The 16,562-nt window shown below is 39.1% G+C and overlaps 2 protein-coding genes across 4 annotated transcripts in view; one reads left to right on the top strand and one right to left on the bottom strand.

Annotated features, from left to right (window-relative positions):
- Window positions 1–7,588, top strand: part of LOC111862919 (zinc finger protein 271) — a 33,729-nt gene extending 26,141 nt beyond the window's left edge. The window contains exon 6 of the mRNA XM_033750857.1: window positions 7,512–7,588. Coding sequence (XP_033606748.1) covers window positions 7,512–7,547 — 36 coding nt within the window. The 3' untranslated portion in view covers window positions 7,548–7,588. The remainder of the gene's footprint in view (window positions 1–7,511) is intronic.
- LOC111862918 (dedicator of cytokinesis protein 9) overlaps window positions 1,540–16,562 on the bottom strand; it is a 96,227-nt gene continuing 81,204 nt past the window's right edge. For all 3 annotated transcript variants that reach the window (XM_023848764.2, XM_023848766.2, XM_023848765.2), the window contains 6 exons: window positions 14,666–14,928; window positions 12,913–13,059; window positions 9,671–9,881; window positions 9,194–9,366; window positions 5,775–5,893; window positions 1,540–2,069 (listed from right to left, as the gene is read on the bottom strand). In XM_023848764.2, coding sequence (XP_023704532.1) covers window positions 1,835–2,069; window positions 5,775–5,893; window positions 9,194–9,366; window positions 9,671–9,881; window positions 12,913–13,059; window positions 14,666–14,928 — 1,148 coding nt within the window. In that variant the 3' untranslated portion in view covers window positions 1,540–1,834. The remainder of the gene's footprint in view (window positions 2,070–5,774; window positions 5,894–9,193; window positions 9,367–9,670; window positions 9,882–12,912; window positions 13,060–14,665; window positions 14,929–16,562) is intronic.

Here is a 16,562-nt window from a genome sequence, read left to right as displayed (position 1 = left end):
ATTTTAACTATTTGTAATTATTTTAATTAACTGGAACGTGGCTATCTTGGACAAAGTGAAGTTTTGTGTGTTGGTGATTTCTTTTTCTACTATAAATGCCTCTGATGATGGCTCCGTGGTGAGCCGAAACATGTAAGGCAGGTGCTGACGAGGTGGAAAACTTAAAAAAGTGTCACATTTGACGGAAGGAACTTGATTGTTAATATAGTTAAGTGTTTCACACATGTTTTCTTCCATTTTTGTTTTCAGTGTATTAAGTCCAAAATGCATCTTCTGTGGAAGAATGGCGGGCTCAAAAATTAAAATCCCATTAGGGGGAATGACAATGCATGTGATAAGTTTGGGAGTTTTGCTGATTACAGTATCAGGAACAAAGTTAAAGTATTCATGTGAGCACTGAATGAGAACTTCCAAAAAATGAGATGACCAGCAACCTATATATAACTGTCACTTGAAAAGAGATTCTGCAGACAGCTACCTTAACTGCTCCTTCTTGTATATAATGGGAGATGGTATAAATGAAGTACTAAGATACACTGAACTCTTCAGTGATTACAAATACTCAATATCAGAGTTACCTCAGCCACCTCAGTGAGATTCACTGATACTTGCCAAATGGAATGTCTACACAGTTTAGGAACATTTCAAATATTAAGTAGCATTACTTCTAACAGCAAACTTAATAAAGTTAAGGTCAACTAATAAACATTAAATAAAATTTGATGTTACTATCAGGCCTGCAGAAATTTCCTGTAAACCTAGGATCCAGAATAAAAACAAAATACCTCAGGTGAGAAATCTGCTCATCTTTGTTAGCAAACGCACAACTGATATATCTACATATAAATAACAGCCAATTCCTTTCATGCTCAGGGAAAATCCATTGCACCATTGCCGGGATATAGGGGCAAGTATGACAATACTGTAAACAAATGGAAGGGACAAGATAAAGGGATAGAAAAATGAAGAACTGGGTTGAAGGAACTCTTTAAATGTGAAGTAGGAGGAAGGAAGGGGGATATGAATGATGATAAAGCAGTTAAATAAAAATAGTAATCAGGGAGAAAGGACGGACACAATGGAAGAAAGAAATACCAGGTGTATGATAACAGGAACAATTTCTAAGCGTCATTATCAGAAGTCTAGGAACCATGAAAACCTGGTGCCCGAAATTTGCACAGACCTGATTATCAGCATTGGTTATTTATCTGTCCTACGTCTTACTAGATAAGTTTAAAATTTACATCCAGAAGTCATGCTCCTGGTAGATGATACAAAATGTAACTATATGCTTCTTGTCCCATGTAAGCATGAGACTTCTTATGCAAGCCTGTAAAAACGAACATAGGAAAGCACTACAACTGTCATGAATTTGACTTTATCACACCAAAATTCTGACTAACAATCGATTGCACAATTCAACTGCCCAACATAAAACAACTTTTTCATATATTCTCCAAATTACTGGGTTTTTGGAATTTTCTATCATCCAGTATTCTAGAAAATAGAAAGCATGATGTTTTGGAAACTGGATCTGTTTCCATCCTCAAGTGAGGGGGTGGGGGGGGGAAGACACCTACTCAGTTAGGTCCCTTAGAAAGAGCTAACCTGAATCACTTCTAATAGACGCAAGTGAGTAGGTGTCTTATACCCCGCCCCTCCCACTTGAGGATGGCAACAGATCCAGTTTCCAAAATGGAGTGTTTTATATTTTCTAGAATACTGGACGATGGAAAAGCCCCAAAATCCAGAAATTCTGAGTGTTATACGCCATTGTCAGAACCCTTCAGAATCTACTTTTCAAATATGGAACAAAACAATCACACAGCTGTACCTACGCTGAACTTGAGTTACCTGAAGCTCCACTGATCACACTAAACAGTGCCTGGCTGTTTCTCTTGAAACAGCCCACTTCTTCATCAGGCCACAGTGACTCTCCAAACAGTGAGGATAGATTGTGGCACAATTTCTGAAAATTTTGCCTAAGCACCTCTTGGTATTCATGCTGATCTGAAGTGATCAATTTGCTGTTTATCTGCAGCGCTGTGTAGCAAATCTTGACAAACTCTCTAAGAAGAAAAGAGAAAAAAAAACAGCCAAACAGATGATGAGGAATCACATGAAATACAACTGAAATGGTTTTGGGGCTCTTACAGTGGTGTGATTACAAAGAGATTCATTTTCTAGGTTAAAATATCATGTAATCCAGCAAAAGCCAACCAACTTAGAAGATTAAGAGCATGGTTTTCTGAGATGTTATGCTGCATAGTGTGGCAGACAAGTACCAATGTTTCAGAAGAATCTGCTGCCTCTATTTACCCTGAAGATGGAGGCAGCAGGTTCCTGCAAAACAGTGATATCTATCAAAGTACATGGCATTAAATCTCAGAAGATCATATCTTATAAGTAAGCACTGTAAGAACTTCAAATGTCACATACAGAGCCAAATAATATGAGGGAAACGATAACGAGCAGTACTGCCAAATACTGCTCCTTGCGCATATTTATATAGCACCTCTCACAACCCTATGGGCCTCCAGCTTTACCTTTTTACACACTACTTACTAACACATAATGACAGTTAATGGATTTGTTACCTCAGTAAGTAGCTCTGTACAATTGGGAAAGACTTGTAAGTGTGTCTCTAGAGCCCCATTTTGATACTTTGCCCACAATACGTGTTAACAGTCTCTTCTCTGTACATACAGAAGAATGTATGTTTGCTTGTTCTTTATATATTTCCACATTGTCATACCTTCTTCAATAAAATTTAGCATCATGACAGAGAATCTTCCTGGGTGGTTTTAGACACTTCAAAATTTGCTTGGTTTTGAGTCAAACCAACTCATTTCCCCACCACTTCCTCTGCAAGAAAGACACTGGAAACATGACAACTGGGACCGTGGCAGCAGTGCGATCATTGCCGGGATTGAGGGAAAACCCAGCCTATCTTCTGCAATTACATGTTCTTTTTCAGGAAGATCCCAAAGTATCTTCTGAAGTTGCTAGATTCGTTTAAAGGCTCTGTCTCTTATACATGTGCATTACACAAAGTCTCTTTGTGAACCAGTGGATTTGAAACTAAACTGAGGCAAGTCTTAAATGGAGGTAATTTAACTCTCTTAAATCACGGAAAACTCCATGGGGGCAGGGCCTGAGGGAAATGTGATGGAGCCTGGGCCTGTTACAAACGTAGGACACCAGCCCCACTCCAAAAGCCATTTAAATATATGATCATGTTTATTAAATACTTTAAAAAATCAGATTTTCTGTCTTCTAAACAATGAAAATGAATAGCAATGAATGGCAAAGAGTAAGTAAAAAACTGATTTATTATTCAATTAAATAGAATTCCTACATACTTGCTTGCTTGCTTGCTTGTTACAATTTTTTAATCAAACAAGATCCCCTAGGTCCAGGTCCTGGGTCACATTGCTCAACTGGCCCTCCCCTACATATGGGTTGCATGGGAATATCGTTCTATTCTAAAAGCTCATGCCATTGGCCACATGAGAGTTGAGACAAAGCAAATTTTGGAGACTTGTTCTGTCACCATCACCTGGGTCAGTGTGAACACAGACAGTGACAACAGAGAGAATAAGTCTCCAAAACATTGCTTTCTGCCCTAAGTTTGACATGTCTGATCACCTGGAAAGTTACTCTCCATGAAAGCTTTAAAATGTACAAGAATTTATACATGGTGTGTCCAGGGCCCATTAGGGCTCATTTTTTTAAATTTTGTCCTGCAATGCCATCTGCTGGTGAGTTGTGGCATTAAGATTCTTGAAGTTTCAGCTGTGGCTGTCTATAATTTCAAAGTGCAAGCATCGCTGCATCATGTGTTCTGACCTTGAATGTAACAGTACTGTTCTAACGTTCGTCAGAAAATGGCGGTTGAAGAGAGAGACAACATCAAATTTTGTTTGAAGTTTGGCAAAACAGCCAGAAAAGCATATAAAATGATGAAAACTGTGTACGGTCGTGACTGTTTGAGTCGCTCGAACATTTTTCGATGGTATCCTGTATTTCGTGACTGCATGGAGGACAACGAAGATGCTCCACGTGCATCAAAGCCAAGAACAAGTCGTACTGAAGAAAATGTGAAAAAAGTGACCGAAATCCTTGCATCAGACAGATGTGTTTCTGCAAGACTCATCGAGAGCTTTTGGGAATACCAAAAAGTACTGTGCATCAAATTTTGACTGAGGATTTGGGCAAACAGAAGGTCTGTGCGTGGTCTGTAAAACACGTGCTGTCAGGCAATGAAAAACATGCCAGAGTGGAACACTGCAAAGCCCAAAGTGATACAAAATTTACAAAATCGATTGTTACTGGTGACGAGACATTGTGCTTCCAATATGAGCCTCTCAAAAAGCGGTAGAGTGCAGCGTGGTCGAGCCCAAAGAAGCTGAAACTAAAGAAAGTGTGCATGCAAAAGAGTCGAGTAAAGACACTGCTAACCGTTTTCTTCGATTCCAAAGGAATCATTCACAAGAAATTTCTGCCAAAAGGTCAAACAGTGAATTCTAATTATTATCTCGGCGTCCTCAATCGTTTGTGGGCAAGAATTCTCGAATTCAACCTGGATATCAAGAGCAAGGTTCCTGGTCGCTCCTCCATGACAATGACCCACCCCACAAATCGAAGATCATGCGGCGCAATTTTTTGGCCAGAAAAGGGATCACAGTCCTCGATCATCCTCTGTATTCACCAGATTTGGCTCCAGCAGATTTCTGGTTGTTCCCAAAAGTTAAGTTGGCGATGAAAGGAGACTGTCACGACACCATCAGGACATCCAAAGGGAATCTATCACAGTTTTAAATGCAATTCCACAAAAGGAGTACAATGACTGTTTCTGAAAACATTTCAATCGATTCTAGCTATGTATTGATTCAGAAGCAGATTATTTTGAACAAAAAGAGAGAAATTTTGAAAATAATTCACGTCTTGTATTTTTAATGAACACAGTCCTAACAGAACCTGGACACACTGTGTAAATGTTCTCAACAGCAATTATACTGACACAAGGAATAATCACACATATATAATCCCATATTTCTATCAAAATCTGGTGGAGTCTGTATAATATGTTGCTGCTATATGCAGACATCACAAGAAAGAAAAGAATTAATGTACTCCACTGTTTCATAACCCAGGTTATCCAGGAGAGTGCAGGGTCATAATATAAATATGGTTCTGTGCCTTACTAAACACTTAAGACATATACTGGCAATTATTTCCTGTACAACATTTTAAAATTTCCATTATCTGCCATGTACTATACCAACAAGCAGTAAAAACTGAAAGCTACTGCCATCTCTTGGTTGTCTACAAGGACTACATGTGAGGAGGTACCACAAAAAACATTCCCAAAATTTCCCACAGTACTGAAAATACCCAACCTGAGCTTATCGGTTGTTGCACCATACAAATAATCAATGGTGAAGGGGGTGCAGAAAATATGACATTTTCTGATCTAGAGAAAGGTACAAAAGTTCAATCAGTGTAGTGCTAGGCTAAGGGGCTGGAAAACAGGAATCCTGGTTCGATTCTTGAGAGGGACGCTAGATTTTTCTCTTCCACCACAACCCATACTCTGGGCAACCACACCTCCTGTCCAATGGGCACTGAAGGCCCTTTGCCTTCATCACGTACTGAGGTTAAGACTGCATGGAGCAAATATTTCTACTCCCCCATTTGACTTCATAGTTTTGTGCCTCATTAAGCATAGGTACAACTTTCCCTTCATCTAGAAATAATGTATCACTCTTTACCTGAACACATCCTTCAGATCTTCAACTTTATCTTCAGGGTATTGAGCAGTCTGACTTGGGTCCAGAAATACCGAGGCATATGTGAGTGGGCCAGCGTTTACTTGGACACACACACTTCCCTGCAAAGTAAACACACATAATGAGAAAATAACTTCCTCATACTCACATCCATATTCATGCATGAACAGCTGGTACTTTTTATTCCAAAGTTGAGTTCAAAATTAGGAACACTTATATGCACATCAGTCCATTTTCTAAGAGATCTTGGGTTCTCATGATGATAAATACCAGGATTACAATGTTTCTCTTTGGAAGAGAGGGTTGTTTTACATTTTTTTTTTTGCTATCCCTGTAAGAGGTCCTGAAGGCCCACAGGGTTGTGAGATGTCATGGCTCCCATATTTTCTAGACAACTGGCTCACAGACGGCGGTGAGGTTGTCAGCCTTACACACCAGCCTGCCTACACTCCTAGAAAGATTCCTGGTACTCATTTCCATTAGAGGCTGAGTTGACCCCATGGCCATAGTGCAGCTGCAAGGATTATGTCAATTGAAAAATGCAATGATCTCATGGGGAATCAAACCTGCAACCTTCCATCCTGTAGCACACTGCCTCAACCAACTATGCTACCACTTGCAGCAATTTTATGACAGTATCTGTAGCTAACTATTAGTGTTGAGTGTTGGAATGATCAATGAACTGCAAAGGATTTTAAAGAAAGCAGTTATGGTCTCATTGAGGTAATATCCTAACATCTGCCTGGAGGGGGTCATACTCATGGAGCTGAGTCCTTCTGGAGGAGCCGCAAATTCTGCAGCTACTCAAGAATTTCCCAGCATTTTATGGAACCCAAAGGTTCAATACCATGTTCACAAGAGCCCTTCACTGGTCCCTGTCCTGAGCCAGATCTATCCAATCCATACCATCCCATCCTATCTCTCTAAGATCCATTCTAATATTGTCCACCCACCTACGCCTTGGTCTTCCCTGTGGTTCCTTTCCTTCTGTCTTTCCCACCAATATCCTATATGCATTCATCTCCCCCATTCGTGCTACATGACCTGCCCACCTCATCCTCCTTGACTTGATCATTCTAATTATACTTGGAGAAGAGTAAAAGTTATGAAGCTCCTCATTATGCAGTTTTCTCCAACCTGCTGTCACTTCATCTCTCTTTGGTCCAAATATTCTCCTGAACACCCTGTTCTCAAACACCCTCAGTCTATGTTCCTCCCTTAATGTCAGAGACAAAGTTTCACACCCATACAGAACCACTGCCTGGAGGGGGTGAGGAAGAATATGAAACCCCCAGTCAGGAGAGCCATGTCCCTGCCAAGACTCAAGCAAAGTACCTCCTGATCATGAGTCAAGTGTATTACCACCACGCCAAACATTTTGGTGACTACAAACGTCTTTTATATGATCCTGTGTATTTTGACAGACAGGTAGCAATGTCTCACAGGAATATTCTGCCTCCATCTTCAAGGAGGAATTATTTAACTCTCCATATTAAGGGAGTTACTTGTTACCATGGTGTGGTGCATTCAGACTGTGGACTGACAAGACAGCCTCCAGATATGAATGATACTTGTGAATACAGAGAACAAGCAGGCACAGACAGTCAACAGGGGTTAGTCCTTCAGTGTGGGGGATGAACAGGATTCCATTTTCACACAGACAACTAGCATGTTAAAAATATTACCTGGTGAGCTGGACTTATGCTTGTCTGTTCACAGATTGCTGCTGTCAGCAACTCAAGCTACATATGGTAGATAGTTTGGATGACAGTGAATTGGATAGAATTTGGAAGGAAGCAGTCACAGCATAATTTAAGGCACTATCCTGGCATTCACCTGGAGGGTCTGAAGAAAACGTGATAAACCTCAGTCATTGAAAGACAGTGTCCCTGTCGAGATTTAAACCATGTACCTCTCAAGTACAAGTCACAGCATTACTGCTTGGGCCAAACTGCTTGATCAGATTCTTTCAAATGACCTAAACGAGTTGAGAACGTTCGCGAACAAGTTCCACAGTGAATACTCGGGACACAAAACATAAGAAATAACAGGCTGAACAAAACCCCTAATTTGTTCTCTTTACTAAACACAGGTACCCCTCAATTTGCAGTGGTAATTCGTTTGATGAAGCTTAGGAAATTATATTCTCATTACATGTAGAAACAGCAAACTTGTTCTTGAGTCCCAGAAAAATCCCCTATAACTTGTAATGTTTACTTCACCAATGAATAAGCATTAAGATAGAGGAAGCCTTACTTGTTTAGGATATCTCTGCTGCCAATAAAACTGTATTATTTTATTTGTGTTTATCTCCCATAGACAATGCAGTGGAATGATGTATTTTCATTATTGTGAATCAAGATCCTCACACACTCCGACAATTTAATTCCTGGAATGACCGCAGCGTGTCACTGGGGTGAATCAAGCAAACTCACATACCCAAGCATGTCTGGACATGTTCCAACTTGTGTATACATGAGCCACAGACCAAATGAGCGGTTCGCTCCCAAGTAGCAGAGGAAGCAGTACAAGAACCTGGAGTAGTGGATAAACATCAAGTTTTGTGTGGAGATTGGTAACAGTGTTAGTGAAATATTAGTCTTGTTAACAGTGGTTTATGGCTCTTTCCAGAATTAAAAGAATGCCACAAAGGGACAAAGATTGCTCACATTCCTGACTTCTAATGCAATGTGACGTTACTGCAAGGTATTCGGGAAAATTATTTTCAAAACTGTTTCTGGCAGTGGCACCATCGTCTCACGAAGTGCACACCTTCACAAGGAGAGTATTTTGAAGGTGACAGCAGTTGCTGCTGCACAGGTAAGCAAATTTTGCTTTTACAGGGTCATTCCAGGAATTAAATTGTTGCACCTTGTATATCACAATATACACAAACAAGAATTTGGGGTGAAAAAATACATACCTCCTAAAAGTACAAGAACCTGTTCTTTGTTCAGGATAGGCTGGTTCCCCTACAAATATCACAATATATAGTATCTAAACTTTTATAAAGGAATGCCACTCAAACTAAGAAATTAAAGCCTATTAAGGTCATTTAAAAGTATGAAGAAAAAAAAGACGTAGAATAAGGATTTGAACAACATCCAAAAATTCTGTGAGAACTCCTGCGCATCACTTTCTCATCTGTAGCTACAGTACATATTGGCAAAAGTGCAGGGTAAATGTCACGTTTTTGGGCATTCTGTTTTAGGTTGAAGGATCATAACTCAGAAACCATTAATAAATATAAGATTTTACTGCATTTCCTCTTTGTGATCTGTGCATCATACAAGCATAGTGGTGCAAGCGCTACTTTAGCAGGACCCAGTGATGTATGCTTTATGAGAGATAAAACAGTAAATCTATGTATTTAGAAAAGAATGTAGACGTTGGGCACCAACCTGAAGCCTAAGCTGCAGTTTCTTGGCATCAGTTGGCTTCATGAATACAACTTCCTCCAGCTCATTAACTCTCATTTGCATCTCATCCAAAGCAACTTCAATTGGACTCAACTCCTGTACCTGCTGCTTCACCACGCAGATTCGTTTCGTCACATATGGGAATGAGTATCGAGCTGTCAAATGAACCACATTCTCTTCAGCTGAATTTCTTTTAATGATGCTATCCACAAATTACGACTACATACTGCCAATACACAGTGCCATAACCCAAACCACAGTGTGATCCCTCTCTACAGTGTTACCTATTCAGATTGCCTGTTAAGAGTAGTTCAGTATCACTTAACATAGCCATCATGGATTTATGAGTAAAACAAAGATATACAATTATACTTTATACGAATTCAGGCAAGACAGCCAGAGGAATAATCCATTTTATTCAATAAATATGGTAACTATTGGAAGAAGGATTCCAATTACTTGTAAGAATAGTCCTCCTCTTCCACTGATCCTCAGGAGTCCCACGAGCCTTTCCATCCATCGTAAAAGGAGTCTCAAACATAAAACACTTGATGTCATGACTCTGCTCAAATTCTGTTTGGCGTTCCTCCAGTTCCAGCTTCTCAAAGTATGGAGTTACGTGTGTAACTTGGATGTAAGCATACTTTGCATCCAGTTCACTTCGATTAATCTGTAAGTAGAAAGGTACTATGTAACCAGCTACATGTTATCACCATTTAGGCCAAGAAAACTTGAGCTTTACTTTTGTCATCTGTGCATAGACTTGAAAATGCTGGACATAAGGTGAAGTGACAAGGCAGTCACGCAGACAAACTTTTCACACCCATGCATGGTTCATTACACACTCTACGCCAAGAGGGATGGATCATGTAGATGAAGCTTGCTTATTTGTAATTTCATGTTGAAGACAAAAAGTGAAGAAAGTGAACGCTCTCTCTTTGTGAGAGGTTACAAAATGGAAAATATCATTTGCTTCAGTTACAAGTAAAGGGAGAACCTGGGAAATGCTTTAAGCTTACCAAATTCCCGCCAATTTGCTTATCAGTAGAAATATGCTCTAGTGCCATACTGTAAGATAATGTTTATTATTATCAGCCAACACAATCCTGGTATAAACACACCACACATCTGCATGTACTACATGTTTCTGGCTACTGTAGCCATCATCAGGTACATAGAGCTTTTAGTCACCCTTCCTTCCATCTGCCACACCTTCATACAGTGGCCATTGTTAACATGTTGGGAGTGCTCTGTACAGGTATGTGGTTTATGTAATGCCCTTATGTTATAAAATGTATCAAATATTAATATTAAAATTTTTAAAAATATTAAAATATTCTAATTGGAATTAAAATTGAGCTATGTGTTAAAAGGTGTGAGTGTGTGTACATATATACACAGTATGTAGACCCGTTGCTAAACAATGACTCTGTAACCAAAGCCCATTGTTGTTCAACAGATTCCTAACACGCACCAATTGACTAACTGGGAAGAAGTGTTCTCTATGCAGTCCATGCGATAGCTGTGTGATGCAACTATAGAAGACCTGTTGGAAGCAGCATTTTCTATGCGGTCCGTGTCAAGGCATTATAAGCAGGACAAGACTAGAGTTTAGCTAGTTGGGAGAGTGTCACCAACCAGTAAGGGCGAGAAGACGGAAGTTGAGGGATGTACAGCATTGAGAGCCATTACCAGACAACAACTGGTGAAGGCAGAAACAGACTGAGAAGACTTAGTGTGTGCTATAGTGAACTGTCAGTCAACTGGCAAACATGTTTTGGTTGTTCGAACAGTGAAAACAGCACAGCAGCCACGAGCAAACCCTGGGAGATATAAAGAACCTACACATCAAGATAGACTGGTGGCACAATATCTGCCCCATACAAGAGGGATGATGGGAGGACGAACATGAGCCTGCATGGTTTATGAATTTTAATTACTGACAATGCAAAAATTTTTAATTAGCATCAAGAAATTTTAAATAATTTTTAAAAACTTACATTCCCAGGAAACAGCTGTGTTTGTGAAATGTTCTATTCTGTGTACTATGCATTGTAACATATAAGTGTACGTACTTTACGTCTAAACAACTTATGTGAAGGTGGTTTCCTATTTGTAGTGACGTTTGCCCTCTGAATATGGTCCGCAGAGACCGAAACATGTAAGGGTGTTAAGTTTTTCATGTAGTAATAAACTTACAGGTCACATTGGATGGAGTGATTCATATTTGTAATTGTTAGCGTGACGGACCAGGGGGGGGGGAGAAGCGGACATTCTATCAAGTGGCTGGATTCAGCTGAAGAAGATCTGAAGAAAATGGGCATTAGAAACTGGAGACAAAAGTCACAGGATTCGGACCAGTGGTGAGCAGTGACAAGAGGCCAAGGCTCATCATGGACTGCAGCACTATTCACAGTCACTGCTGTGAGAAACTGGAATCCAGCTTGTTTCTCTGTTGGCATATTTAGATCATGAGATACTGTAACTTGTAAGCATGAAGATGCTAACAAACACATTCACTGCCTGAGCCTTGCACGAAGAATTTACTTGATGCCTGGCCACTTTCCCACAAAACTTACTTTCAACATGTTACAGTCAAACTGAAATGGGCAAGAATAAATAAAAAAACAATCAACAATCACTGCATGTTCAAATTCTTTTGAGTTTCTAAAGGCAGGACTTAAAAAGTTTTTCTGCATCTGAGTGACATCTGTAAGAGAAAAATGACATTTACATACAAAGTGATAACAGCCTGTCACTTCACAGAATCAAAACGGGAATGCAGTAAAGTACAACTCATCATGTGACATGCATGGAATATCATTTTCCCAAACAGACATCACCCAGAATCAAGTAACCTCTGTTAAGTGCAGATCGCCAGAGCCTGAAAGCGTCAGTATGTACACAGTAATTGCTAACTGTCTTTACTTGTTCTCTTCCATCTAAAGTGAAGTAAGTTCCGCGCTGCCCCCATCCCCTTCTGTCTCAGTAGAATGTGGCAGGCACTAGCCACCGATCCTGACAGCAGAAACACACGTGGAAAAGGTAGCGGTTGGTAAGAACTAAATAATACCAAAGAAATTAGCAGAAAATATTAATACAGTATAAAACAGACATATATATACTTGATTCAACTGAATACAAATCTAATAAATGATCTTGAGTCAAGATACAACCAAGAAAATATGAGACTGCAGGCACACAAAAGGAAACAACACAAAATCCCTGTTACAGCCCGTACGCTGTCTGCCTACTTGAGGCGGAAGCATAAAAATTAAACACCAAGGATAAAACAACTTACCTTGGCAGACCATATTCGGACTGGACTGCCCTGAATGGGAGGTAGAATGACAGCCGAAATGATAACAGAAGGAAGGGAGCCAAACCAAATTTTAAATCAGCCTTCCCGAGTCAGTTTCGCAGAGTGCCCATGGCATGATGGAAGGCAGAATGGAGAGAGGAGGGGACACATGCACTGGGATGACAGCATCAAACACAAACATGCTCAAAGGGAAGTTCTAAAGCACTCAAGTTCTCATGGAGAAACAGCTAGACAGGATCTAAAACCTTGCGCAGGGACTTGGCAATGAATGTATTGTTAACACCATCCCTTCATCAATGCTTAGATTCAGCAAAGTAGTCTCTTCCCTTCAGATTCTCTGACTAAGTGGTTGAGATACATAAAACCACACAACACTTACTGGTACAGAATCCATGATGATCTTCACGACATCTTGACCGAACTTATCACAATACAGATGATACAAACGTTCAGATATTTCTGACAAAGATGTCACCTTGGGTTCTTTGTATACATATTCCACTCCACTGTCCTCTTCAAAATATGCCTGTAACATGCATACATAGCAAATTATAACAGAGACCTTATAATTCTGTTGTTACTAAGAAAAATAACATTAAATTCATTCTAAACAATACTCTTTGCCACGAGAACACCATACACCAAATGTTCATATTAATCAAATCAGCCTTACAATCAAATGGGTCGGTGTAACGATAATATTCTGGGCTTGTATCTGGGAGTAGTCAGTCTGAATCTAGCCCAGGACACTGGCTATCCTGACAGAGGGTTCTTTACAGTTTTCTTCAGTACCTCCAATAAGTTATGACTGCTTCCTTCAAAACCACTTCAAATTTATATCCAGTACCCTACTATTTCACACTATACTGTCTAGCTGCTGAGAGCATTCTTGTCTCTCCCACTTGGAGCATGGCGCATCCATGAAACACTTGTTGCACTTTGGTTCCTTAATCTTAGACAGTAGGCAGGACTTCTCAGCCCTTCGCAAGGCCGCTACATACCCACAAACACAGAATAAACACAGACAAACATCCGTGCCTCAAGTGTTCGAGCGAGCAAAGACATTTCATGCCTTATACCATGCGGCCATTGTGATTTGCTGCTGTAATACAAGCTACAGAAAAAAAAATTAGCCCAACCTGTTCTAAACTATTACAGCTCAACCCCATGGTCTATGCATATCATATTAGCCAGGGTTTATCAGTCTGTGTGATACAATGACCCCTAAAATAATCTATAAATTTATGTAATCCCCTAAACTAATAAATAAACATACCATGAACCCCAACGATGTACCATGGCAGAAGGAACCTAAACATCTACATCTACAGTTAGCTACAAAAGTTTCACTGGCTGCTGCTTCAGTTTCCCAAAGTACTCGTATTAAATCTGACTACATTCTTGACCTGCCACAACCATGCATCAAACAACTCTATTTTATATAATCTTTCAGGAATCCTCCCTTCTGGTAGGTCAAGACCCCAGGCAGTCAGGACACAAAGTCTGAGAAACCATGACATCAGCCATCACAGTTTATGAAATGTTACAGTGATACAGCAAAAAGAAACTTTGTATGTTGTTACTCAAATATGTACATCTTCTAAAGACTACAATCCTCTGGGTTGAAATTCCGTGTAGTTTGCGAGAAGGCTGATGTTTCAGAGCAACATATCATCTTCACCTTCAGGGTCAAAGAGTAAGCCAAGCAAGAAAACAAGAGAAGCAGACCACAAGCAGTTCCTCCAAAACATAAAGGCTCTACCCAAACTACATGGCATCACAACCCAAAAGGAAACCCCTCTTTATGTGTAATGGCTCTGCCCCTGCATTTATGCCTTCCACCCACAAAACCCACATGAGGAGCATCCCCAGCCATGAGAGAAGTTGCCACGCATGCCCAGAGAGTTGCAAATACAGTTTCTTTGACCATATTGATTCAGTTGTGTCACTCCCTGCTCCTTCTCCATCATGTTCAGTGTTTATTAAATGTTTCCCCATGTGTGATTTTCAGGAACACATCTGCACAAGAGTCACTTGTACACGAAATCTATGAAAAACAAATGGATGGGCCTTTCTTGTGTCTTAGTGAGTCAGACACGATCTGTTAGTGTGCAAAGAGTCATGAGACATACCTGTCCAAAGAATGCCACGCGGTAGTATCGCCCCAAGAGTCTTTTTCCCGTGCGTGACACTTCCACGATCTTACTGTAAGCCTGTGCCAAGCTTTGGTAACACTGAGCCAGTGCTTCGTAATTGTGTTTTCGCTCATGCATCGGTATGATCAGCCTGTACAGTTCTCCCAGTAACTCGTACCGTTCTGCCTTCTCTAGATATTCAGCACATTTCTCCAGTTGCTCCAGCAGAATATATTCAGTATACTGGATGTCTTGGACTCCTGCAAGAACAGAGTTACAAACATCACACCTACCCGCAAAATGTAACACAGTTCAAGGGAAACAGAACTGTTACTTGGAGGCTATCCAATAACAACCTTCAAATAATTTTGACATCTGTAGCTCAGTGGACTATGATTAAAGGTATTGTCATGATTTTAGGGTGTGGCTATAGATGGGGTATAGACTAGTATATAGTTTAAAAAAAACTTTTTAACTCTAAATTGTGATAAAACACAGTTTTTACAATTTTCCCTAAAGAAGCATAGAGAAATAGAAATCCAAAGTACAATTACTAATACATTAATTACAAATATTAATTGTTCAAAGTTTTTGGGAATAAATATAGATAGTTCATTGTCATGGAAAAATCACTTAACTTTATTATCAGTAAGACTAAGCAAAGCATGTTTTGCAATAAGGGCAATAAAACCCTTTATGTCATTGGATACAATAAAGACGATTTATCACTCTTATGTGCATTCAATATTGAAGTATGGCATTATCTTTTGGGGTAATGCCCCTTTTAGTAAGAACATTTTTAAAATACAAAAAAGAATCATAAGAATTATGTCTGGATCAGGAAAATATGATTCTTGTAGGGAATTGTTTAAAAAGTTACAAATATTGCCACTCCAATCTGAATATATTTTTTCTTTGCTTCTCTTTGTTATTAAGAATAAAAATTATTTCAAATTTAATACAGAAATACATAATATTAATACCCGTTATAATTACAATTTACACTTACCCTTTACAAATTTATCAATTGCACAAAAAGGAGTCCTGTTCTCTGGAAGCAAATTGTATAATAAATTACCTTTGAATATTAAATCATCATCTGGAGAAATTAAGAAGTTCAAATTTTTATTGAGAAGATATCTCACTGAACATGCATTTTATAGCATTGATGAATTTTACCAAACTACTTCCCGATGAATATTTTTATAATACTTTATTAATAATTTATTTTTTAACACACGATTACATTAAATTATGTAAATGATTTCAGACTATTGTATGACTGTGACAGGTATATATGATATTTAACTGGTATGTGAGGCGTTATATTTATTGCTTATATTTATCTTGAAACTAAAGCGCATAATAATCTTTTGTACTTAATATATTTTGGGTGGAATTGTATATAGAAGATTCATGTTACTGATAATTTAAATTCTTTGTTTTAATCTGTTTGTATTTAATGAAATTGTTATTACACTGTGTACTATTTTATATCGTTTTTATTGTTTATCTTGACTGTTTCAATGTTTGGAACTTATTTTAATATTATTATTGACATGTTCTATATCCAGGGTTGTATTTCAACCTATGTTTTGGATTTACTAAATTTGAAATAAATGAATGAATGAATGAATAGGGAATGAATTTACTGATCACTTGCATACACCACTCAGAACTACACTTTACAGTTCATTAACACACACTTACTAGTGTCCTCAGTCTATTACAGTCTCAACAAAGCTGTTTCCTAGAAATGGCTTCTAACAGTGGACATTTTCAGCTTCCCGCGCTCAGGTACTCTTGTCACAGCCACCTGTTCAGAACTCGTCAACTGACAACTAACTGGGTCCCAGGTTGGCGGTCATTTCACACCAACCTCCTAGTCTTCTCT

Source organism: Cryptotermes secundus, unplaced genomic scaffold (assembly GCF_002891405.2).
Source record: "Cryptotermes secundus unplaced genomic scaffold, Csec_1.0 scaffold582, whole genome shotgun sequence".
NCBI classification, from domain to species: domain Eukaryota; kingdom Metazoa; phylum Arthropoda; class Insecta; order Blattodea; family Kalotermitidae; genus Cryptotermes; species Cryptotermes secundus.
This window is presented reverse-complemented; position numbering and strand designations above follow the sequence as displayed.